This window comes from Microcaecilia unicolor, chromosome 1, assembly GCF_901765095.1.
Source record: "Microcaecilia unicolor chromosome 1, aMicUni1.1, whole genome shotgun sequence".
In the NCBI taxonomy this organism is placed as follows: domain Eukaryota; kingdom Metazoa; phylum Chordata; class Amphibia; order Gymnophiona; family Siphonopidae; genus Microcaecilia; species Microcaecilia unicolor.
Window position 1 is genome coordinate 65790779 of NC_044031.1, and position 27405 is coordinate 65818183.

A 27405-nucleotide genomic window follows, 5' to 3' on the forward strand; every position below is an offset into this window, starting at 1 on the left:
TACCTCATCTTTAGTGGTGGTGCTCAAGCACTGTAGTCCCCCTCCCCTCCCCCCTTTGGGGTAGACTTCATATCCCAGAGGAATAGGCATGGCACTGCTTGAGCACTGACCTAGGCTTCTAGGGTCTATGCTGTGCTAAGTTTTAAGTTTCAGATCAGCAATGGAGCAGGTGGGGGAGAGGCAGCAACAGACTCCTCAAGAGGATTTTTAGAAGAAAAAGCTTTCTTTTATGCCAGAGCTGCGCGATCTGCCCTTTCCCACCCCCACCCCCAATTCTGCAGCCCTAGGCACTTAGTCCACCTAGTAGCAGAGCAGGTAGCAGCAATATAGTTCAGTTAACTGACAACAGTGGTGTTAGATGAAGCAAAGGCAGGATGGCCCAAGTATAATTAAGCCCATTCACAGGTGCACTGAGCCAAAAATCCATTTTCCCTGTTCAGACCTATGTTGATGATGTTAAGCTATGTGACGAGTTTCAGCTCAGCAGTTTCACCTATCACTAGGTCAGTTGCCTACAGCCAAGCCCTATGATGCAGCTGCATTTGTTTTGACCTATTCGAGAGAGACTCCCATCTAGAGAAACCACAACAGACATTTTTTAGATTATATTATCCACCCAATGTAGTGGGAAAACAAATCAACAGGGCAGATACCAGGAACAACCTGCTACAGGACCATCCCCACAAAAGAAAATAACAGAACAACCTGGTAGTCACAAATAGCTCCCAGGTGAAATTACTAAATCAGATCATCAAGAATTTATAACCCATCTAGGAAAATGAAGCCACCTTTCACAGGCCTTGGGAGGCACTTCTAGCCTGCCATACTGACAGCCCCCTTGTTTCAAACAAATACTCACACAAACTTCACAACAATAACACTCAGCCAGGAACTAGACCCTGCCAGAAACCTAGATGCCAACTCTGGCCCCATATTCTCCCAGGTAACACCATCACAGGTCCCAACAACATCAACTACAACATCCAGAATTCATTCACTTGCTCTTTCTTCAATGCTCTATATGCCATTATCTGCCAGCTATATCCCTCTGCTGTCTACAAAGAACAAACTGTTAAATGCCTAAGAAAATGAATACATGGACACACACACTTGACATTAGAAATGATAACATTCAAACCCACTAGGAGAACAATTCACTCCTCGAGGCCACCTATCTGACAAAGTTTGCTATATGCCTACAAAGGAACTTCAAATGGATACTCTAGCATGAAATTGCTGTAGTGAAACTTACAAAAAGCTTAACACCCTTGACCTAAATAGGGACAATGGATTTAATACTGAGTATGTATGTAGTTCACTGCAATAAAGAAGCTTATAATTATAGAAAGATCTTTTCTTAACTTGCATTAATCTCCTTCAGTTTATACAGAAATTAGTGAATACTTAAAAGTTGTTTCCCCCTCCCCCAACCCCCACTTGAATAAAAACTTACCTAAGCAGGAAAGAAGCGCTAAGCACCAAAACATTTTTTTTTAGAGAAGTTCCCAGGTTCATACAAAGAAATGTACTGCTCTTCTTGTCTAGTTTTAAAAACAAACTGTCTGGGTAAGGTGTTTAGTAATGTTTTCTGCATCTGCTTTCTTCCCACCAGACATAGAAAATGATGGCAGATAAGGCTCTCAAGGCCCATTTCTGATGCCATATTGTAAGGCCTCCCCATCTGTTCAAAACAGCACTTCATGTGTGGGAAACCACAGATGGAGTGATGTTTACAAGAAAATGAGAGTTTGTATAAAAGAAGTTACCCCCCTGAGGCAGGGACTAGCTGAAACACCAAAACACAGTTGAGTTGGTTCTATAAGGGTTATGGCAGAGCTACATAGCCACCTGTGAAGCAGAAGGCAAGAGGACTCAGCATTTTGTTGGCAAGTTTCTAGTTCTATAGGCAATGCCTTTGAATGAAACATTATCATTTAAGGCTATACAGATTTTAAGAAAATATTACATAGTTGAAGAGACAATGTTAGGGTGATGGTGAAAACATATTAAAAACTGGGACTCTGATTGTAAAGGGATTTGGATTTAGCTTATGCATTACTTAGTAGTAGATTTGAATTTTATTCAGGTAAAGTAGGCATTTTCCTGCCCTCTGAGGGCTTATAATCTAAGGGGTCCATATTTGGCAGGTATGGCATCTCTCCTGTTAACTCCTGCTGACTGGCTCCCCAAATGATATTCAGCAGCATTTAACCAGAAGTGCTACTGAACATTAAGTCTGACCACCACGGCAAAATCTGGTTAGTGCTGGAGCAGAGGCAGAGCTGGAAGTTATCTGGACACCGATATTCAAGCAAGTAGGACCACATTTATAGCAGACCTGAGTTGCCCAGACAGCTATCTGGGTACCCGCTCTGAATTTTAGCAGTACCCGGCTATCTTCCAGGAGCCACCAAAGACTTGGATATTTGATGCCAGTAGCTGGATATGGGCCAGAACTGAATATCTGGGTGTAATTCAGCCCATGGTGGCCAGCATTTTAAAAAAGATTGACTGCTAAAGGCTGAATGTTGACTCTTTAAATCTATAACTAAGACAAGAAAGGTTAAGTGACATGTCCAAGATAATAGCAAGTAGTAATTGGATTTGAACCTGACATCTCTGGTTCTCAGTCTGCTGTTCTAACAATTAGTTACTCCCCATGCCTTTACAGTACATGATTCATTAGGGAAAAATTCCTGACTGTACTAAATAAGTTGCAGATATGATTGCCATATAGATGGTAACTTCTGTCCTCTCAAGGACTATCACTAACCACACCCTCTCCAAAAGACATTACACGATGTGATACGTGCAAGCGAGGCTCCTCCAGAATAGTCCCCACACTCGGGAATGCACTGCCTGAAAGGCTCCACTTAACACAAGACTATCTGTACTTCAGGAAGCAGGTGAAAGCTTGGCTCTTGAATCAGGCTTTTAATAGAAGAAGTAACTAACTTGTATTCTCGCTCGCACACACATGGAGTGACACTGGCTGCAAATACTGCAGCAGGACATGTTTATGCACCCCTACCCTAGCTGAGATAATATTTAACCATCTCTCTGACCTCATGTGCAACTTTCTTTAAATTAGTCACCTTAATTTCTAACTCTTCTTACTCTCTTACCTATCTATATGTTCCATCTTTGCTTATACCCTTCACTATCAATTATAATGTTCTATTGCGTATTGTGTTGACATTGTAAGTAGTATACCATGCCATACTTTGTATTGTTAGTTGAATAATTTTACTGCTGTAATTGCCTATTGCTCATGTTTGATCTACTCTTACTGTACACCGCCTTGAATGAATTCCTTCAAAAAGGCGGTAAATAAATCCTAATAAATAAATAAATAAACTCATCCTAAGGCATACTGCTTCAACACATTCATGACTCATCATATAGAATTTCTTTTTGAGCAGAGGCTATATATGTACAGACTAGTTGTGCTGCACTCTGTAATAAATGCCTTAAGTTGTTCAGTTTTTATTTTGTTTCTCTGAGAATTCTTAATAAATAATAAGTTAATTTAAAAAAGTGGAGGGGCATTTTTGAAAGGACGTCCAAGTCAGAGTAGCGATGTCCAGCTCATAACATCCAAAACAGACATCCATCTTACATGAATTTTTTCAACAGGAAGTATGTCAGGATTTCCTGTTTGAAAACATGTGAGATGGACATTCATGTGCAGAGGATGTTCAACATGAACAGCCATTTTACAAACTGGAGGGGGGGGGGGTCACGTGATGCTAGCGGGCTGAAAGGACGCTCGTCAGCCTTGCTCCGATCCACTTGCATACTTATCCACTTTTTTCACCCCCCCCCCCGCCCTCCCCCCCTCCGGGGTGAAAGTTGTTCAAGCATGTGGGCTGGCAACTGGGGCACCTGCTGAGGAGATCTCTTGCCTGGATGGTGCTGAATTCCGGTGTATGCCGGCGAAAGCACCACGTCCCTCTAAACACCGCGTGCAGACCGTGAGTCCCAAGATGGTGGCGCAGCAGGCCAGTACCACAGTAGTAACAATCCAGGAGGAAGCAGTATGGGAGCTCACTAAACAGTTGACTGCAGTGCTCGACAACCGCCTTTCAAAGCTGCAAGCCTCGGTAGACGACATAAAAGCGAATCTAGAGCAACATGTTTGCTTAATTGTTGTTAATTCACAGGATTTGCCTGTTTATTCTTCTACAGTGGTGGAAATAAGTATTTGATCCCTTGCTGATTTTGTAAGTTTGCCCACTGACAAAGACATGAGCAGCCCATAATTGAAGGGTAGGTTATTGGTAACAGTGAGAGATAGCACATCACAAATTAAATCCGGAAAATCACATTGTGGAAAGTATAAGAATTTATTTGCATTCTGCAGAGGGAAATAAGTATTTGATCCCCCACCAACCAGTAAGAGATCTGGCCCCTACAGACCAGGTAGATGCTCCAAATCAACTCGTTACCTGCATGACAGACAGCTGTCGGCAATGGTCACCTGTATGAAAGACACCTGTCCACAGACTCAGTGAATCAGTCAGACTCTAACCTCTACAAAATGGCCAAGAGCAAGGAGCTGTCTAAGGATGTCAGGGACAAGATCATACACCTGCACAAGGCTGGAATGGGCTACAAAACCATCAGTAAGACGCTGGGCGAGAAGGAGACAACTGTTGGTGCCATAGTAAGAAAATGGAAGAAGTACAAAATGACTGTCAATCGACAAAGATCTGGGGCTCCACGCAAAATCTCACCTCGTGGGGTATCCTTGATCATGAGGAAGGTTAGAAATCAGCCTACAACTACAAGGGGGGAACTTGTCAATGATCTCAAGGCAGCTGGGACCACTGTCACCACAAAAACCATTGGTAACACATTACGACATAACGGATTGCAATCCTGCAGTGCCCGCAAGGTCCCCCTGCTCCGGAAGGCACATGTGACGGCCCGTCTGAAGTTTGCCAGTGAACACCTGGATGATGCCGAGAGTGATTGGGAGAAGGTGCTGTGGTCAGATGAGACAAAAATTGAGCTCTTTGGCATGAACTCAACTCGCCGTGTTTGGAGGAAGAGAAATGCTGCCTATGACCCAAAGAACACCGTCCCCACTGTCAAGCATGGAGGTGGAAATGTTATGTTTTGGGGGTGTTTCTCTGCTAAGGGCACAGGACTACTTCACCGCATCAATGGGAGAATGGATGGGGCCATGTACCGTACAATTCTGAGTGACAACCTCCTTCCCTCCGCCAGGGCCTTAAAAATGGGTCGTGGCTGGGTCTTCCAGCACGACAATGACCCAAAACATACAGCCAAGGCAACAAAGGAGTGGCTCAGGAAGAAGCACATTAGGGTCATGGAGTGGCCTAGCCAGTCACCAGACCTTAATCCCATTGAAAACTTATGGAGGGAGCTGAAGCTGCGAGTTGCCAAGCGACAGCCCAGAACTCTTAATGATTTAGAGATGATCTGCAAAGAGGAGTGGACCAAAATTCCTCCTGACATGTGTGCAAACCTCATCATCAACTACAGAAGACGTCTGACCGCTGTGCTTGCCAACAAGGGTTTTGCCACCAAGTATTAGGTCTTGTTTGCCAGAGGGATTAAATACTTATTTCCCTCTGCAGAATGCAAATAAATTCATATACTTTCCACAATGTGATTTTCCGGATTTAATTTGTGATGTGCTATCTCACACTGTTACCAATAACCTACCCTTCAATTATGGGCTGCTCATGTCTTTGTCAGTGGGCAAACTTACAAAATCAGCAAGGGATCAAATACTTATTTCCACCACTGTATCTATGGGCTTAACAGCTTAGGCATCCTGTTATAAAATGACACAAATTTCAAAAGCCATTTCCATGGGTAAAGCATTAGCTTTACCAACTGAATTGGAATTTTATAAAATTGCCCACATACAGAGATGGTGAGGGGTTAGCACATATGCACGTGTTTTAGACCAGAAAAATTGTGCACCCAAAATAACAGTTGTAAATGTGTGCACACAGTTTTCCTATGCTAATTTTCAAGTGAAACATATGCTGTCTTTGAAAACCTAGTACAGTCCATATAATGAAACGACTGCATATACTTTTCACTAATGCAGGCAACTATTATGAACAACTTAGACATGTTGCTGCAAGAGATTTAGGTGCTGATAAAATGGCCATTACTTTAAATGCATTGCACAAGAAGGTGACACAGGATTATTATTGTTAGCATTACCCCTGAAGCAGCTTTGGCGTAACAGGAATTCCCTGTTGGGTTTTTAGAATTTAATAACACGCTGGCTGACTGGCAACAGATAGAAGTGAAGATCAAGTGATGAGTATTGTATCATTATTCACCTAAACCAGGACAGTGTTATTGTATATTTTTCCTGTGATTGTAACCCAGTGTTTGGAACTCTTTTCTGACACCTTAAAAGTTATTTTGTACACTTTGCTCGGTGGAGTTTTTTTCTTGTGATGCTGAGCCAAGCCCACACCTTATAACTCTGGCTGGCTGGCTGGTTCAACTGAGGTTTTTTCTCCACTTTTTAAGTGTGCTTTAACATAGTGGTGTCTGTGAGTCCCTGCGCTTGGGTCATTGTATTTTCTATTTTGTTTGATTTTCTGAGTTACCACAGGTTGCCTGAGAATGTCCCACAGTATGCCATTTTAAGTTGCGTTAGGTGCATGTTAGTGCCTAACGCAGCTTAGTAAAAAGGCCCCAAAGTGTTTAAAGTCTGAAAATATTTATTTGAAATAATGTTATATTTCTTGAGGTGGTTTACATATTATATAATAGGCAACTTGACATCTTATGATAGATTTTATTTCTAGGGTTTGATAGCAGCTTGAGCCTTTTCCAAAATCTCGCTTCTAATCTTTGGGTAATTGGGATGATCCTTAATAACCTAGAAGAAACAAAAGATTGGCAATGATCAATTTGCCATATACTGCAACCACATTATCATTCTTTCTTTGCTGCAATAAAAACTGATTTTCAGAGCAAAAACAGTACTCATAAATTATTTATGCTGCCTATAGTAAAGCTTTCTTCTCTGTGTCCTAGGACCAGTTTTAAAGATTAGGCAAAAGTTCCACAACTTCTTTGAATACTCAGCAATTGTTTTGAACTCTTCTTTACACCTCAATTTTATCTTCTGAAGAACGCCTACTGTTTGACCTATATGTGCTCATTGTCTTTTCATGCCACTCTTTGAGTGAAAGCAGATTGCAAAGTAAGGAAGTTAAATCCCGCTTCTCCCACTGATGATTCTTGTGACCTTGGGTAAGCCACTTCATCCCCCATTGTCTCAGATACAACTATAGGTCCATATTTACTAAGCTGTGTTATGGCACTAAAGCATGTTATTTGCCTATATTGCAGCTTAATGTGGGTTTTTTTTTTAGTGAAACACTCATGAAATAAGATGCTAAACAGCTCAATTATCTATTTATTTACTCACACTTATATGTTGCCTCTACCTGACCACCCAGTAAGGGGTCCTTTTACTAAGTGGCGGTAAGCACTAATGTGTGCATACCATGCGGGAGCAGGAAAATTCACCACCTTGGGGCATGCTCAGGCATATTTGTGGGGTGGCGAGTAGGCGTGCCCAGTGCTAATTAGTTAGCGCAGCTACATTGCTACGCACCAATTGATTAGCATATGGTTAGTGTGGGAGCCCTTACCACCTAGTACATAGGCGTCGGTAAGGGCTCCCCTGCTAATGACCACTCGCTAATTTGGAAGTTAGTACGTGATCATTAATTGAAAAAAATGGAAAATCGGCTATTTTACAGATGCACTATAAATGACCTCGGTGTGTAGGGAAACCCACGCAATAGTCATAGTGCTGGCCACCTTTTAGCGCAGCTTAGTAAAAAGGCCCCAAAGAGATTTACAACAGTAATATTATTACACAAATTAACCCATTGCACCTCACTATCAAATACAATCAAACAAGCCTCCCCCTAGACAGTACAAAAATAAACTGCCACCCACAAGCTCCTGCCACCTCACAAGGCTCCAAAAGCTTGCTCCCATATCCAGGCTTTAATCTGCTTACGGAATTTCAAATAATCCAACCCCAAACATATCCTTTCAGGCAGTCTATTCCACAAGACAGAAGCAACCACCAAAAAAGTCCTACACTGTGTGAATTGTAATCACCAACCCTTCAACACAGGTAACCACAGCAGTCCATAGTTAACTGACTTCAACCTTTCTGTCATTTCTTTCTTTACAACATCCGTAAAATCCGCCCCTTTCTTTCCGAGCACTCTACCAAAACCCTCATCCACACCCTTGTCACCTCTCGTTTAGACTACTGCAATCTGCTTCTTGCTGGCCTCCCACTTAGTCACCTCTCCCCTCTCCAGTCGGTTCAAAATTCTGCTGCCCATCTCGTCTTCCGCCAGGGTCGCTTTACTCATACTACCCCTCTCCTCAAGACCCATCACTGGCTCCCTATCCATTTTCGCATCCTGTTCAAACTTCTTCTACTAACCTATAAATGTACTCACTCTGCTGCTCCCCAGTATCTCTCCACACTCGTCCTTCCTTACACCCCTTCCTGTGCACTCCACTCCATGGATAAATCCTTCTTATCTGTTCCCTTCTCCACTACTGCCAACTCCAGACTTCGCGCCTTCTGTCTCGCTGCACCCTACGCCTGGAATAAACTTCCTGAGCCCCTACGTCTTGCCCCATCCTTGGCCACCTTTAAATCTAGACTGAAAGCCCACCTCTTTAACATTGCTTTTGACTCGTAACCACTTGTAACCACTCGCCTCCACCTACCCTCCTCTCTTCCTTCCCGTTCACATTAATTGATTTGATTACTTTATTTATTTATTTATTTTTTTGTCTATTAGATTGTAAGCTCTTTGAGCAGGGACTGTCTTTCTTCTATGTTTGTGCAGCGCTGCGTACACCTTGTAGCGCTATAAAAATGCTAAATAGTAGTAGTAGTAGTAGTGCTTGATACACAACCAGTCACAAACAATAGATCTGACATATTCAATAGGCCCATACCAGGACAAAGATCTTGAACCAATACCTATACTCATTCTTTAGTCCACTTTTAAAGGTAATATATAGAAATGAAACAAAACATAAGCCCCCTGATATTCAGCCGGCGACGGTCAGCATCTTTTTAAACGCTAACCGTCACCAGCTAAATTAGCCCCCAGTATTCAGTGCAAGGCCATGTTGGGGCACCAGTACTGAATATTGCGGGCTAATTGTGGGCAGGCTAAGTGTTGGATCTTATGTGGGCCCAGCCAATATTCAGCTGGGGCCACATAGGAGAGTTACGTGTGTGCCGGCACTGATCTGACCTCTCTAATACCTCCCTCCCTCCTACCCCTCGGCTGCAATGCCCTATGTCTCTCCCCTTCTCCCTAAATGAAATCCCCCACCCCACCCCTGATGTCTAGGTAGGTCCCCCTGGGCCTACCTGTCTCCCTGATGGACCAGCAGGGGTCTTTTAGGGCAGGAGCTCAGCCCCCTCGCTCCTGCCCCTTCATGGTTCCATTTCAAAATGGGTGCCATGACCTCTCATGGCAGCTCGCAGTACTAAATGAAGTACCTTTGCTCATTTTTGATCTGCATAATAAGGATTACCTTCAAAAGCTAATCAAAAAAATCTATTAAATTAGTCCAATAAAAAAAGATATCTTATTTTATTTATGTTTTGTTTTATTTCTATATATTACCTACACTCCATCAAAATCCAATACAATTTCTCCAAAATTGTTGTAATATGTTCCTGACTTCCCAAACCACTAATCAAACACACCACAATATTTTGTAATGTATTTGTAAATGGCCTAACATGGTCTTTGATAACCCCACAAATAGTGCATTCCCAAAATCCAAGCAAGAAAAAAAATCAAAGTGTGCACAACTGTATGGAGTTGGTCTCAGGTAAGAAATGCCTAAAATCTACAGAAGAACTCATAATTCTCAAAAATATAATCTGCACCAGTTTAGAGAGACACATATTCAATATCAGTTTACCATCTTCCCATACACCTAAATTCCTATAGATCCTTCAAAAGGAATGCTTACCCCTCCCAACTTAACAAGCAGACAATCTTCCCACATCTCTTTTCTCAACCAGATGGCCTTTGTCTTACTATACTGAGCTGCAGATCATTGTTTGTAAGCCACTGAACTACAACTTGCATTTTCTTAACCAGGTGTTCTAGACTCTGTATGTCACCCACCCTAAGTGGAAAAATAAATCTGTATATCATCTGTATATAGATGGGATTGCAAACTAAGAGAGTCCAATATCTCACATAGCAGGGCCAGGAAAACATTAAACAAGTTAGGCAGTAATACCAGTCCTTGTGGGGTACTTCAACACAGTCTCCACTCCTCAAACAGCTCCTCCTTCCAAACAGCACATTGCATCCTTCCATCCAAAAATGAAAAGAACCAGTGCCAAAACCAGGCCACCCCATCCCTAAATCCTTCACCCACCTTTCATGAGGCCATGATAGATCAAAAAGGATAACCTGCATTCCCTGATTCCTTTTTATGGTCCCATAAATATCAGTCACAAAATGAAGGAAATATATTTTCTTAAATTTAGCACACCCCAGATATACTTTGTCCACAATAGTATACAGATATCTAGGAATATAAATTCAAAATGTTTTAAAGATAACGTGAAAGTGCTCAGAAATAATTAGTGTACCATAGTGATTTAAAAACCATATCTACTACTACTACTACTTAACATTTCTAGAGCGCTACTAGGGTTACGCAGCGCTGTACAAAATAAACAACGAAGGACGGTCCCTGCTCAAATGAGCTTACAATCTAAAGAACGAAATGTCAAGTTAGGCAGTCTAGATTTCCTGGGTAGAGGTGTAGAGGTTAGGTGCCGAAGGCGACATTGAAGAGGTGGGCTTTAAGCGGAGATTTGAAGATGGGGAGGGAGGGGGCCTGACGAATGGACACCTTATCTCAATCTTTGCACAGAGAAAAGAACATTCAAAATTGGTGTAGTGATATACTGATATAATATTAGAGTCTATATACTGGTATAAAGCAATGTCCAAAACTCATACACCAAAACATTTTTTTAAACACTTACGTATCTTGTGCATTATTTCAGCATCAACGATGACTGTAAATGTGTATTATCAACCCAACAAGGATCTGAGTTTCACTGCCCACCACGGCTTCTTCAGGGGGTATATCTGCAACTGTTGAGCAAAAATTTATATTATAAAATACAAAAAAACAAAATAAAGTTCCACAAAATAATCCAATCATTATATCAGAAAGGGCTACCGGGTCGAAAAGAACTTCCACCACCTGGCACACTCCAAACTAACTGGCAGAAAACGCAAACCTCTCTCTGAAAAAGAGGAACACTGATGACATCAGTTCAAATAGCAAACCAATCAATATCTTTATTTAATCCATATGGGGTGATAGTGTTCCATTGAAATATATAACACTGTTCCTTACGAAGAAGGAACCGCATTTCACATGTCACCACCACATTTAAGTTGTATGAGCTCCAAAGCAGCAAAAGACAAATCAGAAAGAGAATGATGCAATTCCAACCAATGTGAAACCAGCGGTGCTTCACTCACTTGTCTATGTATATTGCTTAGATGTTCCGTGATCCTAATCTTAAGCTTATGTTTAGTGTGTCCAATATAATACAGACCACATGGACACACGATACAGTGGACAACTAGAGCAGTAGTGCAGTCTGAATTATGTTGTAGTTGAAACTCATGTCCTGAAACAGGATGACGAATACTGCATGTCTTCCAAGCATAAGGACAACAGCTACATTGCCCGCAGCTTTGATGTCCATGCCAATACTGTGGTAATCTAGAAACAATTGGGGAATCCACCATAGGTGACAACATATCAAATCTGTAGGCAAAGTAGCTGTTGTTCTTATGCTTGGAAGACATATACTATTCATCATCCTGTTTCAGGGCATGAGTTTCAACTACGACATAAATAGAAACATATAAACATAATGGCAGATAAGGGCTCTATGGCCCATCCAGTCTGCCCAGCCTCAGTAACCATTAACTCCTCCTTGTCCTAAGAGATCCCACGTGTCTGTCCCTTGCCTTCTTAAACTCAGAAACAGTCTTTGTCTCCACGACCTCCACCACCCTTTACATGAAACAGTATTTCCTCAGATTCGTCCTAAGCCTATTTCCTCTTAACTTCATTTTATGCCTTCTCATTCCAGAGGTTTCCTTCATTTGAAAAAGGCTCACCTCCTGTAGATTAACGCCACTGAAGTATTTAAATGTATCTATCATATCACCTCTCTCCTGCCTGTTGACATAATTCAGACTGCACTACTGCTCAAGTTGTCTACTGGATTAGGTGTCCATGTAGTCTGTATTATATTGGACACACTAAGCATAAGCTTAAGGTTAGGATAACGGAACATCTGAGCAATATACATAGACAAGTGAGTGAAGCACCATTGATTTCACATTGGATAGAATTGCATCATTCTCTTTCTGATTTGTCTTTTGCTGCTTTGGAGCTTGCATGACTTAAACGTAGTGGTGACATTTCTGCTGTTCTTCTTCACAAGGAACAGTGTTATACAGTGGGGGAAATAAGTATTTGATCCCTTGCTGATTTTGTAAGTTTGCCCACTGACAAAGACATGAGCAGCCCATAATTGAAGGGTAGGTTATTGGTAACAGTGAGAGATAGCACATCACAAATTAAATCCGGAAAATCACATTGTGGAAAGTATATGAATTTATTTGCATTCTGCAGAGGGAAATAAGTATTTGATCCCCCACCAACCAGTAAGAGATCTGGCCCCTACAGACCAGGTAGATGCTCCAAATCAACTCGTTACCTGCATGACAGACAGCTGTCGGCAATGGTCACCTGTATGAAAGACACCTGTCCACAGACTCAGTGAATCAGTCAGACTCTAACCTCTACAAAATGGCCAAGAGCAAGGAGCTGTCTAAGGATGTCAGGGACAAGATCATACACCTGCACAAGGCTGGAATGGGCTACAAAACCATCAGTAAGACGCTGGGCGAGAAGGAGACAACTGTTGGTGCCATAGTAAGAAAATGGAAGAAGTACAAAATGACTGTCAATCGACAAAGATCTGGGGCTCCACGCAAAATCTCACCTCGTGGGGTATCCTTGATCATGAGGAAGGTTAGAAATCAGCCTACAACTACAAGGGGGGAACTTGTCAATGATCTCAAGGCAGCTGGGACCACTGTCACCACGAAAACCATTGGTAACACATTACGACATAACGGATTGCAATCCTGCAGTGCCCGCAAGGTCCCCCTGCTCCGGAAGGCACATGTGACGGCCCGTCTGAAGTTTGCCAGTGAACACCTGGATGATGCCGAGAGTGATTGGGAGAAGGTGCTGTGGTCAGATGAGACAAAAATTGAGCTCTTTGGCATGAACTCAACTCGCCGTGTTTGGAGGAAGAGAAATGCTGCCTATGACCCAAAGAACACCGTCCCCACTGTCAAGCATGGAGGTGGAAATGTTATGTTTTGGGGGTGTTTCTCTGCTAAAGGCACAGGACTACTTCACCGCATCAATGGGAGAATGGATGGGGCCATGTACCGTACAATTCTGAGTGACAACCTCCTTCCCTCCGCCAGGGCCTTAAAAATGGGTCGTGGCTGGGTCTTCCAGCACGACAATGACCCAAAACATAGAGCCAAGGCAACAAAGGAGTGGCTCAGGAAGAAGCACATTAGGGTCATGGAGTGGCCTAGCCAGTCACCAGACCTTAATCCCATTGAAAACTTATGGAGGGAGCTGAAGCTGCGAGTTGCCAAGCGACAGCCCAGAACTCTTAATGATTTAGAGATGATCTGCAAAGAGGAGTGGACCAAAATTCCTCCTGACATGTGTGCAAACCTCATCATCAACTACAGAAGACGTCTGACCGCTGTGCTTGCCAACAAGGGTTTTGCCACCAAGTATTAGGTCTTGTTTGCCAGAGGGATTAAATACTTATTTCCCTCTGCAGAATGCAAATAAATTCATATACTTTCCACAATGTGATTTTCCGGAATTAATTTGTGATGTGCTATCTCTCACTGTTACCAATAACCTACCCTTCAATTATGGGCTGCTCATGTCTTTGTCAGTGGGCAAACTTACAAAATCAGCAAGGGATCAAATACTTATTTCCCCCACTGTATATTTCAATGGAACACTATCACCCAGCATGGATTAAATAAAGACACTGATTGGTTCGCTATTTGAACAGACATCACCAGTGTTCCTCTTTTTCAGAGAGAGGCTGGCGTTTTCTGACAGTTAGTTTGGAGTGTTCTGGGTGGTGGAAGTTCTTTTTGACCCGGTAGCCCTTTATGATATTTGGATATAATGACTGGATTATTTTTGGAATTTTGTTTTGTTTTTTGCATTTTCTAATATAATTTTTTGCTCAACAGTTGCAGATATACCCCCTGAAGAAGTCACGGTGGGCATGGTATTGGTTTGAAGGTCTACAGTAAAGATTTATGTGTATCTACTACTGATCTGCTTTGTTTGCTTTCACATTGGATCTTGCAGATCGGCTGCCCTGTTGCTTCATGGGACTAATAGTACTTGTGGTACAAGCCAGCAAATACTTGTACAGTAAGGAGGCAATTGTATAACTGGGCACCTCCATTTAAGCACTCTGAGGATTCATGATGAGAGTCTATTCTACCCAGATGCTGTTATAGAATAACTCGGTAACAGCCTGCAGTTACACCATTCATAGACTTGGCTTAACTGCAGTCACATAAATGCAGCAGACATGCACATGGTTTCAGTATTCTGTAGGCCATGTGTGTAATTGGGGGCCCTATCCATTGCCTACCATTGTGCATTCCCCCTTGCATTTACACCCTATATCAATTACACACATTGTTACAGAATAGCACTTAGGTGCCTGCCCTGCTAGCACTTGTGCAGCTAAGTGCATACGTACATGCTTAAGTGCTAGTATTCAGTAAATTAATGCACACAAGGGACATATAAATGTGCATACACAGTTAAAGAATTGCCCTTCAGGTTAGATTTATTTGCTAAACCTCTTAAGGAGAACCATCAAAATGGAGTACAATCAATACATAAAATCAAGACCATTGTCTGAAAGGAACTCCAACCATCAAAAAGAGAGAAAAGAAAAAGAAATAACAACTTTGCTGAGTTACTATACATTCAGGCTCTAGCATACCAAGGGGATGGTGGTGGGGGCAGTCCGCCTCGGGTGCAGGCAGCGAAAGGGGTGCACCGAGAAGGCGTGCGGCTGTTGGCTCTGCCGGTTCCTTGCCCCCCCCCCCCCCCCGGTGTCAAGTTCCTGTTCAGGGACAGGGACAGGGAACTGGCAGACCCAACAGCCACACACCTCCGTGGTGCACCCCCTTGCTCAGAGGAGGGGGGTGATCTGCCCCAGGTGGCAGCTAAGGTAGGTATGCCACTGCCTTTAGGTCCCAGTACCTATTCCAATCAAACTGCCAAGGCCATAATATACCTAAAACACCAGAATAAGAATCCATATTCTTAGTCTGGTGTTTTAGGTATATTATGGGTGCTTCTCAAAAAGATGTGCTTTCAATCATTTTTTGAAAGATATCAAAGAAGATTCCAAACATAAAAAGACCAGCAGCTGGTTCCAGAGCATAGGATCTACCACACTAAACACAGAATTTCGCAATGAAACCAGGGGAACTTGGTGAAGAGATGGTACCACCAACTAGTACTGCTGTGCCGGCTGAAGGAATCAAGCAGGCACATACAGGATCAAAAACTGTGCCAGGAATAGTGAGGAGTTAGTCTGGAGAATTTTATATATCGAAACAGTCACAACAAGGGTGACAAAGGAAAGGGCAGCAGATGATGTCCAAAATAACACCTTTATTGGAACATCCAAAGGCTTGACATGAGTCGTGTTTCAGCCTATAAAGGCCTTCCTCAGGAGTCTTTAGTTGGATTTATGTTGATATAAAGCTACATCTAAAATGATACTGGTGATATTCAATATCTTGCTGCTTTCTTCCAATAAACACTTTGTAGAATGCTTGGACTCTCAGGAATTACAATAGTCCAGACAGGTAAGAACAAGGCTTGTATTATGAATCGCAGTGCCCCTTTATTCAATAATTGCTGAAGTGAATTAATCTGCCTCATCTTAAAGAAGCATTTGCTTATTATGCTTCATATAGTTCAGAGATGAAGTCTGGACAGAACATGGGCGGAGCTGAGATTAACACAGGTATTTTAGAATATACATGTGTGTATGCATATTGTAAACATGGAGGGGCATTTCGAAAACATCTCAATCCATCATCTAGCTCAGAGCCATAACTTAACCAGAAAAACATTTACATTTCTGGTTTGATAATGGTTTTGAATTAGATGTTTTCAGGCTGAACACTTCCATCGGTACTGTTTTTGGAAAAAAAAAAGTCCCAGGGAAAAATGCAGAAAAACATAGAGACGTCTGGCAGAATTCCTAGTGAACTGGCCACACAGACATCCTAGCAGTGCAGAGGGTCAGTCTAGTGGTCAGTGCAGTGGATTTCACATAAAGGGATCTGGGTACAAATCCCACCCAAACCCCCATTACAACAGCCCTCAGGCTTGCAGGTCACATATATTTAGGAACAGAAAATATTTGTATGTTCCAAGAGGGCTCACATATTTGTACTGAGATTAACTAGGTAAAGTGGGAATTGAACCTGGGTCCCATTGTTCACTGACCACTAAGCTACTTCATCCACTTGCTTTCTGCTGTCTTAGGTATGACCATAATATCTGGAGCTGTCATAGAGCCTAGTATCTACTAACAGTCACATCTTTGGGTGTGGGTGGGAGGGGGTCAGTGACCACTGGGAGAGTAAAGGTGGGGAGGTCATTCTTCCAGTGGTCAGCTGGTCAGTTAGGGTACCTTTTTCTGTCATAGTCATGACTGAAACTGGTCTAGATAAAAATATACTTCTTTTCTGCCCTGGACCTTTTTCTTTGTTCTAGTATCACAGAAAAATGTCCAGATTGTAAGCCTGCCCAAGTCCCTTGCTGTTTGGATGCATTCAGTGAAAAAGTCCCAATTCTTCCTTTTCAAAAATCATGATTTAGACATTTTGGTAAGAAAAACATCCATCTGCTGCTCTGTATCACGTTTAAGAAGTTTTTCTCTTTTGAAAATGATTACCATAGACAGTTGTATCTGCTCTTCAGCAGGCATAATGGCCATGCTTTCAATCTAGGCATGATTTCTGCAGGATTTGTACTAGTGTTTTATAAAATACATAGAGGCCTATGCTCCTTTATAAAATAGGCACCTTCCTGCCCTATTAACCTAGATGTGTTGTTATAAAATTACCTCCTATAACCCTTGACATGATGTGTTACAGTCAAGCCTGCCTAGATGTAAGAGAAAGAAATGTAATCTGCTATCCAATTAGATAATGTGCACTTAAGAATGCTAGTACCAGGTCAAAAGAAATAAAAAGCTGGGTGAAGATTCTGGGGGTAATTTTAACCTTCTGAGGGTAAAAAGGCTTTTATGAAATTATCCCATGGAATGTGCACACAAAAGTGCATACAGTGCCAAGAAGGTGCATACTTTTCTAGGACCAGAATGAATATTCAGGGATGGATTTTGGGCATGGTGCAGGTGGAGTTATGATTTAAACAAGTGTTTAAAAAAAAACTGTGCAAGGCATATTCACCTTTGTGGACAGGTGGCCTGGGAAAAATATGGAAAGGAGGATTGACTGGAAAAAGTGTAAATCTGACACCACTTTAGATAGGATTTTAGGATACGTGTACAGAGCCACTATACTATGGAAAAACATTGCATAGGGTCAATGTCCAGCTCATTTTCAAAAGAGATCGCCGGCGATCTTCCGACACAAATCGGGAGATCGCCGGTGATCTCCTGATCCCAGCCAAATCGGTATTATCGAAAGCCGATTTTGGCCGGCCCCAACTGCTTTTTCATCGCGGCGCCGGCCAACCTTCAAGGGGGCGTGTTGGTAGGGTAGCGAAGGCGGGACGGGGGCGGGGTGGGGGCGTGGTTACGACATGGCCGGCTTCACCTTATAATGGAAAAAAATGGCCAGCTTGGACGAGCATTTCGCTGGCTGGACTTGGTCCATTTATTTTTACGACCAAGTCTCAAAAAAGTGCCCCAATTAACCAGATGACCACCGGAGGGAAGCAGGGATCACCTCCCCTTACTCCCCCAGTGGTCACCAACCCTCTCCCAGCCAAAAAAAAAAATTAAAAAACATTTTTGTGCCAGCCTCAAATGTCAAACCCAGCTCCCTGACAGCAGTATGCAGGTCCCTGGAGCAGTATTTAGTGGGTGCAGTGCACTTAAGGCAGGTGGACCCAGGCCCATCCCCCCTACCTGTTACACTTGTGGTGATAAATATTGAGCCCTCCAAAAACCTCAAAACCCACTGTACCCACATGTAGGTGCCCCCCTTCACCTGTAAGGGCTATGGTAGTGGTGTACAGTTGTGGGTTGTGGGTTTTGGGGCTCAGCACACACGGTAAGGGAGCTATTTACCTGGAAGCAATTTCTGAAGTCCACTGCAGTGCCCCCTAGGGTGCCCGGTTGGTGTCCTGGCATGTCAGGGGGACCAGTGCACTACGAATGCTGGCTCCTCCCACAACCAAAGGGCATGCATTTGGTCGTTTCTGAGATAGGCGTCCTTAGTTTCCATTATCGCCGAAAATCAGAAACGACTATCTTTAGGGACGACCTAAATGTCAAGATTTGGGCATCCCTGACTGTATTATCGAAATGAAAGATTGACGCCCATCTTGTTCCGATAATATGGGTTTCCCCACCCCTTCGCCAGGATGTTTTGCGAGGACATCCTCAGCAAAACTTGGGCGTCCCTTTCGATTATGCCCCTCATAGCCAGTCAGGTTTTCAGGATATCTACAACAAATATGCATCAGATAAATTTGCATGCAATACCACCATTCTATACAAATCTATCTCATGCATATTCATGGCAGGTGACAAGAAAATCTGACTGGCTAGGCATGTCCTAAGGACTGGGTTAAGAATTCTTGCCCTACAGCAATCTACTCAACTGCATAATTACACAAATTACTTTATTTTTCCATGACAGATTATAAAAACATACCTTGTGACAAATGTCTATGGCATCCACATACTTTTTATCTTTTAGGTAGTTGAAAGCAAGTTTAAAACCTGAAAAGGAAGCGGGTGCATCCATGAAAGAAAGGTTAACGGAAATAGCAAGACACTTTGAAGACACTACAAATGACAAGTTCTCTGTTTATAAGAAATCTGTATTTATGACTTATGTGCAGTATGGTAGCAATTGCAATATACTGTTTAACTGACTAAAAAAGTTAAAGTGCACCACAGACACCACAGGAGACAGCTGATCTATTATTAAAGCAGCTTTTTGTAATATCCAGTTGACAATTATAACAAAATGTTTGCAATTCTCTTTGATGTCTGTTTCATTCACAAAGAGATATTCATACCTGAATGTTTATGACGGCTCCTTTTAACTTTCATATTATGAAACAGTAAACTCAAGGTGCTGCTTTGAATCTACATTTAACAGTGCAGTGATCTTCATTAATTTATTTTTATTCATCTTTATTGGTTTGATGCAAACATATACAATATTCAGAAATAATAGTACACAGACTTCAGAACCATATACATCAAGGAAAACCCCCCATACAACCTTCCAGCCCAAACCCCTCACCCAACCCATCCAACCTAAGCTACAGCTCTGTGTGGATTCAAACTAACATAATAAATCAAGCATTAAGTAAATGGCTTCTGGCCAATGGTGTTAACGTAGTCCAAAACAGCTCCCAAATCTGAGTAAAGCGCCTGCCTGCCATTGAGTCCAACTCCTGAACTCCGCGACGCTCCACAGAGGCCTGATGAATCATCAAAGATCTCCACTGTACTATTGTGGTGGGTCTGATAAAATCAGTATTTTAAGATACATTTTCTACCCAACAATGTCACCCGTTTCAAAAAAACCTGTGTAACCCTTAGGTGCTGGTATGGAATAATTAAATTGATCAAAAAGTGTAAGCACTGCCGGTCGCCACCTCCAGTGCCAAAAAATAGTAACCTGGTTTGCCACTTGTTGCCAAAAACAACACACTATAGGACATGCCCGAAACATATGGCCCAGGGTATCAAGTCTCTGCATATATTTGGGACATGTATCATCTGGTTGCAGAGTAGCTAAATAAGCTCGATGAGGAGAAATATACATCTGCAGCAGGGAGAAGGAGGGCGGGAGGGCAGCATCTTCTGAGGCTCTGCCCCCCAGTAGTAAATTTAAAAAAAAAGAGGGTGGGGCTAGGCAAGGAGCCAGGGGGCCCCACTGAACTGGTCTGCACAGGGCCCCGCAATTGCTAAGACTGACATGGTACATAAGCATGGAATACAGAAGCAACCAAAAATTTAGCAGTTGCAAGGTAGCCCTCAGATTGCCTGAGCACTTTTAGAGCTTCTGTTGGTGATATACAGTGGCTCAGTATGTCACCTGCCAAAGTCTCAAACTTCAACCCTAATCCCCTGGAAAGAGGGACGTTTTTGCCTTTTTTCTAAATCTAAAAATATTTACCTCAAAGCATACCTCAAGCAGAAGACTATTCCATAAATGGAGACCATCCTTTCCTCATCACTGACATTCCAGCTACATTTTACAGGGTCCCTTGGCTTAATCATAGAGGCCGGGCTGGTATATATCAACCAAATATATTATTAAGATATGCCAGCCATCCACAAGCCATCCACCTATACTCCCTCCTCCCTCCTACGTACTCACTGATCCAGTGCTTGGCAGAGATGCACACGAGTACCTCTTCTGGGCAGGAAAGAACTCCTCTCTTTCCTTCCTGCTGCCTAATGGTCTAGCCGGTGTCATCACTTCTCAAAAATGGCTGCTGAGACTACCGCTTTACTAAGAGACTTGGGAATCTGCGAGACTAAGAGTACTGTGTAGCAAAGACTTCAAGTAGATGTTCATGTAGAGTTGGTAGGACTGGATGTGAGCAATAAGCACTGAGGCCTGATAAACCCTCCTCCCAAACAATTCTAGTGTCTGAGCCTCTCTACCTGGGGGAAATGAGGCATGAGCCCTTTCGAATCTGGGAGCATTCTGGATATGGTACTGTATATGCACTTAGGTGTAACCTGCACTGAGAGGGAAGATTCCAACTTCTTCATCAGCACACCTTTAAGGATAGGGTGTAATGGAGCCGTGACCCCTTCCCTAGATGACTCAATCTAGGACAGATAACATCTCTGCCCTGGGTTTCTCCTCCATCTCCAACTTAAATTGGATGGCTGAAGCCTAGGTCAGCTGCCACCCAGGGCGGATCGCTGCTGTGCACCTCCCCCCGGCGCATCACCCTCCCTGGTGCATCACATCCAGCCCCCCTGTGTATAATCTTCACCCCCAAAGTGCATTGCTCTTGCCTCCTTGGGGTGCAGAGAGCAGCCATGTGGCTGTCAGCTCTGCTGGTTCCCTGCTCCCTCTGACATTACTTCCTGTTCTGGGGCATGGAACCGGCAGAGCCGACAGCCACGTGACTGCTCCCTGCACCCCCAGGAGGCAAGAGCAATGCGCTTGGGGGGTAAAGATGATACACAGGGGGGCTGGAGGTGATGCACCAGGGAGGGTGATGTGCCGGGGGGAGGTGCACAGCAGCGATCCGCCCTGGGTGGCAGCTGACCTAGGAATGCCACTGGTACACACTAACCTTTTGACAAAGGGATGTCTTCAACTCATATTCAATGCTTCACTTGTATCACAGTACACTACTTTTAGCTTCCTCCTCCATTTCTTATGTTACTATAAAGCCTTATGGGCCAGATTAAGTAAACAATGCCTATATATGGGCACTGAAAATTGCATCAAGGGTGCACTGAGATAAGTGCTCTTTGTTGAATACCATTGGTCACTGAATTCCATGCCCAACTTGGGTGTGAAGGCTTACACCAACTGAAATCAGGGGGTAAATCCTAGTGCGCAAGTTGGTGTGCATCTGTGGTATTATATAATACTGCATGCAATTTTCTGGAATGCCCCTGACCCATCCATGCTCCTCCTATGGAGCTTTCCCTTTGCAGCTGTTCATGGAAATACTTAGGCGCTATCCTATAACTGGGCGCATAAGTATATTTCCTCACCGACCTGCATTTCAGCCCCGTTTCGGTTCCTTCCATCCATTGGGACATGTTTCTGTGCTGAAATTTGGATGCAAAAGTTAGAGTCTAACTTTAGGCACCATTTATAGAATTCCCCAGTATATATCTCAGTTTTCTGAATCTTTTCAGGCATGATGTACCAAATTTTATTTTACATTAATCTTATAGTATACTGATAGATCTAACTCACCAATAGCAGGATTTGCCTGACTGCTGTATTTCCAAGCCAATTCATAGTTCGTTGCAGCATCCTTGTAGGCTTGTTCTTTCTCCATGATAAAGCCCAGATATTCATATGCTTTACAACAAGACTAAAAGGATGTGAAAAATATACAAGACAATATTTCAGTAGATAGTTGTATACCTCACTGATAAAAGCAATGAGCTAGTAGTCAGATTCTGGGCTGCTCACACACCTGCCCCATTTCCTATATTTCTTTTATAAAATGTTTTTGTGGGGGATTTGAAATTAAATAAATGATTTCTGTTTTCAATTAAACTGCATCTATTAACATGTTTCAAATTTTAAATATTTTCCCCAGTGCTCCATAAATACTTTGTCTTATCGGTTTGCCTTAACTAGATTGAGAGTTTTAAAGAGAAAGACTGTCTCGTGCATATCCTTACATAAACACTGTATACATCTTATACCACAATATTGTTATATAAATTGTTATAGAAGATTTCCTATTCTGGACAAGTTTAACATAGTAGTATATGTTTACTACCAAGACCAAATGTGTGTGTGTGTGTGTGTGTGTGTGGTTTGCTCTGAATTATAGCCACCACGTGGAGGGGCATAATCGAACAGCGCTGGCCAAATCGATGGGCGGCCATCTTCGTGGCCGGCTCCACGAAGGGGCGGAGCCAAGCGTATTTTCAAAATCGCTCACCGGGGTTAGATGAGATGGCCAACTCTGATTTTCAGCCATAATGAAACCGGTTTCAGGGGAAGGCGGTTGGACATTTATCAGTTTCAGCAAGGCAACTCTTAGAAAGATAAGTGTATTGCGACTGGAATTTCTATGCCATTCTTGTTATATTTAATGATACTTGGTGCAGGTTGAAACACTACAAAGTATCGTGAAGATACTATATTAATAGCACTTGTGTGGTTTTGGAAACAAAAAACCTTAAAAGAGTAACCCGATGAAAGAAGTGCTATACCACCAGTTAGCAGTACTATTGTCTGCTTAAAAGAGTGGGTAAATCTGAGGGTACTCTACAAAAAGTAAACTACTTTCAAGAATGAGATTACCACTTGAAACATATGGCTTTCTTTTCAGCATACAGGCTCCTATTAAGCTGCATCTAAAGCCTACTAACATGAGTAGTATATCTCATCGGCATTTGTCAAACTAATTGATTTTGACAGCTGACATGCCCACATCCAGGTTCTCGTCTAATCAGAAGTGAGGACATGCCAAAGCTTTGCCCAAACCACACCTACTCCCTGTCCATACCCCCGCCCCATCAATGACATCACTGGATATATCATAGCCCCACCTCTTTGCATAGCCCCACACCTTGCCCACCTTATTTGCATAGCCCTACCCCAAACCCGCCTTCTTTTACATAACCCTGCCCCAAACCCCAGCCCTTTTGGTGATATCACAGGAAGTGAAATCATAGCCATGCCCTTTTCTAAGATGGCAGCTACCACTGGGCACAATATATCACTTCCTGTTTTCACTACTAGCCGCCATCTTGGTTGGGGGTCATGTAATGGGAAGTAATATCAAACATCCCCCGACACTGCCTCCTACAGCTCTGGAGGTATATGTGCAGCTTTTTTCTCACAGGAAAGAAAATAGGCATTTTAGCCTTCAGAATTTTCCTTTCAAAAGGATCTGTTTTGTTTCACAACATGAGGCAGCAGGCAAGAACCGTTTTAAGATAACTTTCACAAGAAACCATAGAGGAGGTCTGACCCATCAGATGCATGCTGACTTTCGCTGTTTACAGCAAGCACACTGTTATTTGTCTATATGAGATCAATCGATCTGCAATCTTTCACAACCCCCTCCCTTTTCTGCATGTAGGATCAGAGCCTGGCAATGTGGATCAGCAGCAGATGAGAAATATGGTTCAGTAGAGCTCATCAAACCAGATGATGAATTAACGATCATTTTAGAGTTAGAAGCTAATGGTTTTACTTGTAGTGCGAGCTTGCCTGCTGACATCACAGCCGTTTTTAACACCTTGTACCTCTATACAGACATTGTGGAGTATCAGTTAGTAGCGGATCATTTGTACTACTGCTGCTTTGCGTACCGGTCAAAGGGGGAAAAGTAACAAGTTTGTCACCTTCACAAGAACAAGAACCACATCGATACTATTTCCTGTGAAATAAAGATGGATCAGACAGGCATGTCTTATTTCAGTACAGGAAGCTTCACTATGGGAAGCTTCACTTGCAACCTCGGAAAGCGAACATATTTAATATGATAGCAATTAAAACTTACGGTGACCCAGTGGTGTAACAGAAATTGTTATGTAGCCCAGGCCGGTCACAGGGTCCCGGGCTTTTACCTGTTACACTTGTGGTAGAAACTGTGAGCCCTCTAAAACTCACCAGCAACCCACTGTACCCACATAAAGGTACCCCCTTCACCCATAAGGGCTATTGTAGTGGTGTACAATTTGGGGTAGTGGGTTTTGGAGAGCTCAGCAGACAAGGTAAGGGAGCAATGGTGAGATGTATACCTGGGGGCATTTATATGAAGTCCACAGCAGTGCCCCCTAGGGTCTCCCATTGCTTTCCTGAGATGTCTGGGGGACCAATCTACTAAAAATGCTGGCCCCTCCTATATCCCAATGACTTGATTTTCTACATTTTAACTTGTGTGTTATTTTTTGAAATGACCCAAAAAGATAATGCACAGAGCACAAAACCTTGTTACAAACAGTATTTTCGAGAAAACAGAAAAGATAAACATTTTGCGCTATCAAAAATGGCCAAAATTTCCTATTCAGATTTGGACATTTAGTGCAAAATGTCCAAAGTCCAACTTAAACATCATACTGAAATTGCCCCTCAAAAGTAACAAATGTTTCCTGCACTTCTATACAAGTAAAAGTGACAAAAATGTTCTTAAGTGCAGTAACTAGTTATTTTCACTTAGTTACTATACAACACTGCACACTTGTGGATTTGAACTTTAAGATATGATATTTTTTCCTTAAATTATCATGTCAATATTTACATGCCAGTTAGGTGCCATGCCTTATAGAACAGCCTGCATCCAGATGCATACACCAATTAACTTCAATAACTGGTCATCAGCACTCAATTATTGATAGTTAAGGATTGTTACTCATTTATAATTTGCTGCACATCTGGGCGTGTGTGCAAATTGAGACACAAATCTATGCACCATATATAGAATCTGGGGAATAGTCAGCAACATTGAATATCTCATAGGCACCCCATATAAGAGGCTTGGGGAAGCTAAGCCTCCCCAGCCCAACCGTGACCTTCTTCCCTGCTGCCCCCACAAGCACTGGGCTCCTTCCCTCCCGACTCAGCTCCCCGACCGGCAGCCCGACTCCCCTCCGTTCCTCCCCCCCCCCCGGCAGCCCGACTCCTCTCTGTTCCTCCCCCCCCCCCCCCCCCGTGCGCGCGTTTTACCTTCTGTGGCAGCGACGTCAGTGAGAAAGAAGGCACTGTGGGCTCGCCTCCGGCTCCAGCTTCTTCCTTCCCTCTTCACACAGTGTCCTGCCTTCTGCGATGATGCATTTCCTGTTTTCGCGAGGGCGGGACACTGTGTGAAGAGGGAAGGAAGAAGCTGGAGGCGAGCCTGTAGTGCCTTCTTCTTTACTGATGTCGCTGCCACGGACAGTAAAAAGGGTTAAACGCTTGGGAGCAGGAAGGAACGGAGAGGAGGGCTGTCGGGGAGCTGAGGGAGGGCAGGGAGAATCGCTGACCATGGAGGGGAGGGGAGGGCAGGGGGAGAGAACAGATCGCTGGACATGGAGAGGAGGGGAGGGCAGGGGAGAGAAGAGATCGCTGGACATGGAGAGAAGGGGAGGGCAGGGGAGAGAACAGATCACTAGACATGGAGAGAAGGGGAGGGCAGGGGGAGAGAATGGATTGCTAGAGAGGAGGGGACATCAGGGGGAGAGAACAGATCGCTGGACATGGAGAGAAGGAAAGGGCAGGGGGAGAGAAAGATCGCTGGAGAGGAGGGGAGGGCAGGGGAGAGAGGAGAATTGCTGGCCATGGATGGATGGAGGGGAGGGCAGGGGAGAGAGGAGAATGCTGGACATGGATGGATGGAGGGGAGGGCAGGGGAGAGAGGAGAATTGCTGGATATGGATGGATGGATGGAGGGGAAGGAAGTCACGAAGGAGATGCACATGGATGGAGGGGAGGGAAGGGAGGAGAAATGCTGGACATGGATAGAGTGGAGGGCAGGGAAGAGAGGAGAAATGTTGGACAAGGATGGAGGGAAGGAAAGGCAAAGGAAGGAGATGCACATGGATGGAGTGGAAGGGAGAGAGGAGAAATGCTGATCATGGATGGAGGGGAGGGAAGACAGAGGAAGTAGATGCACATGGATGGAGGGGAGAGGAGTGAGGAGAAATGCTGGATATGGATGGAGGGAAAATTGCTGAATTTAAAAGCTGGATTGGAATACTTTGACGGCAGATTTTGAAACTGGAGAAAGGATAGGGCCAGGGCTACAGATGGTAGACAGGACGCATAAGGACACAGAAGGATGGTGGACATGGTGAGAGAAAAAAATATCAAATGGAAAGAAGACACTGCATAAAACAGAAGACACTGGGACCAAAGCTAATAGAAAAACTAAATGCTCAGACTGCAAAGATAGAAAACATTTTTTTATTCAGAATTTATTAATTGGAATATGTCAGCTTTTGGAAATGTGCATCTGTGATATTTTGCATGCAAGTTTCAATTTTGCCTTCATATCTGTTGTGTCATGTGTTTTCATTAATGATCAAGATGCAGTATTCTGCTAGCATGTAATATTTGCAGCCCTTTTGTTTTTTTTGTTTCACTAGGTTATGTACTGGTGGTGTTTAGAGCCCAGTGTAATTATAGTGCTGCCTTTCCACGCATAAGGTTGTAGCTCATCCTATCCTTGGAATTAGTGCTGTTATGGTTTGGTAAGGTTATGAGTGTGTTTTGCACAAGTTTGTGTATAGTGTTTTGCAGTGGAGAGATTGTGGTT

General features: G+C 43.2%; 1 protein-coding gene across 1 annotated transcript in view; it reads right to left on the reverse strand.

Annotated features, from left to right (window-relative positions):
• Positions 1–6802: 6802 nt before the first annotated feature.
• TTC21A (tetratricopeptide repeat domain 21A) overlaps positions 6803–27405 on the reverse strand; it is a 294579-nt gene continuing 273976 nt past the window's right edge. Inside the window, 3 exon segments of the mRNA XM_030198073.1 lie at positions 6803–6880; positions 19137–19204; positions 22398–22518. Coding sequence (XP_030053933.1) covers positions 6803–6880; positions 19137–19204; positions 22398–22518 — 267 coding nt within the window.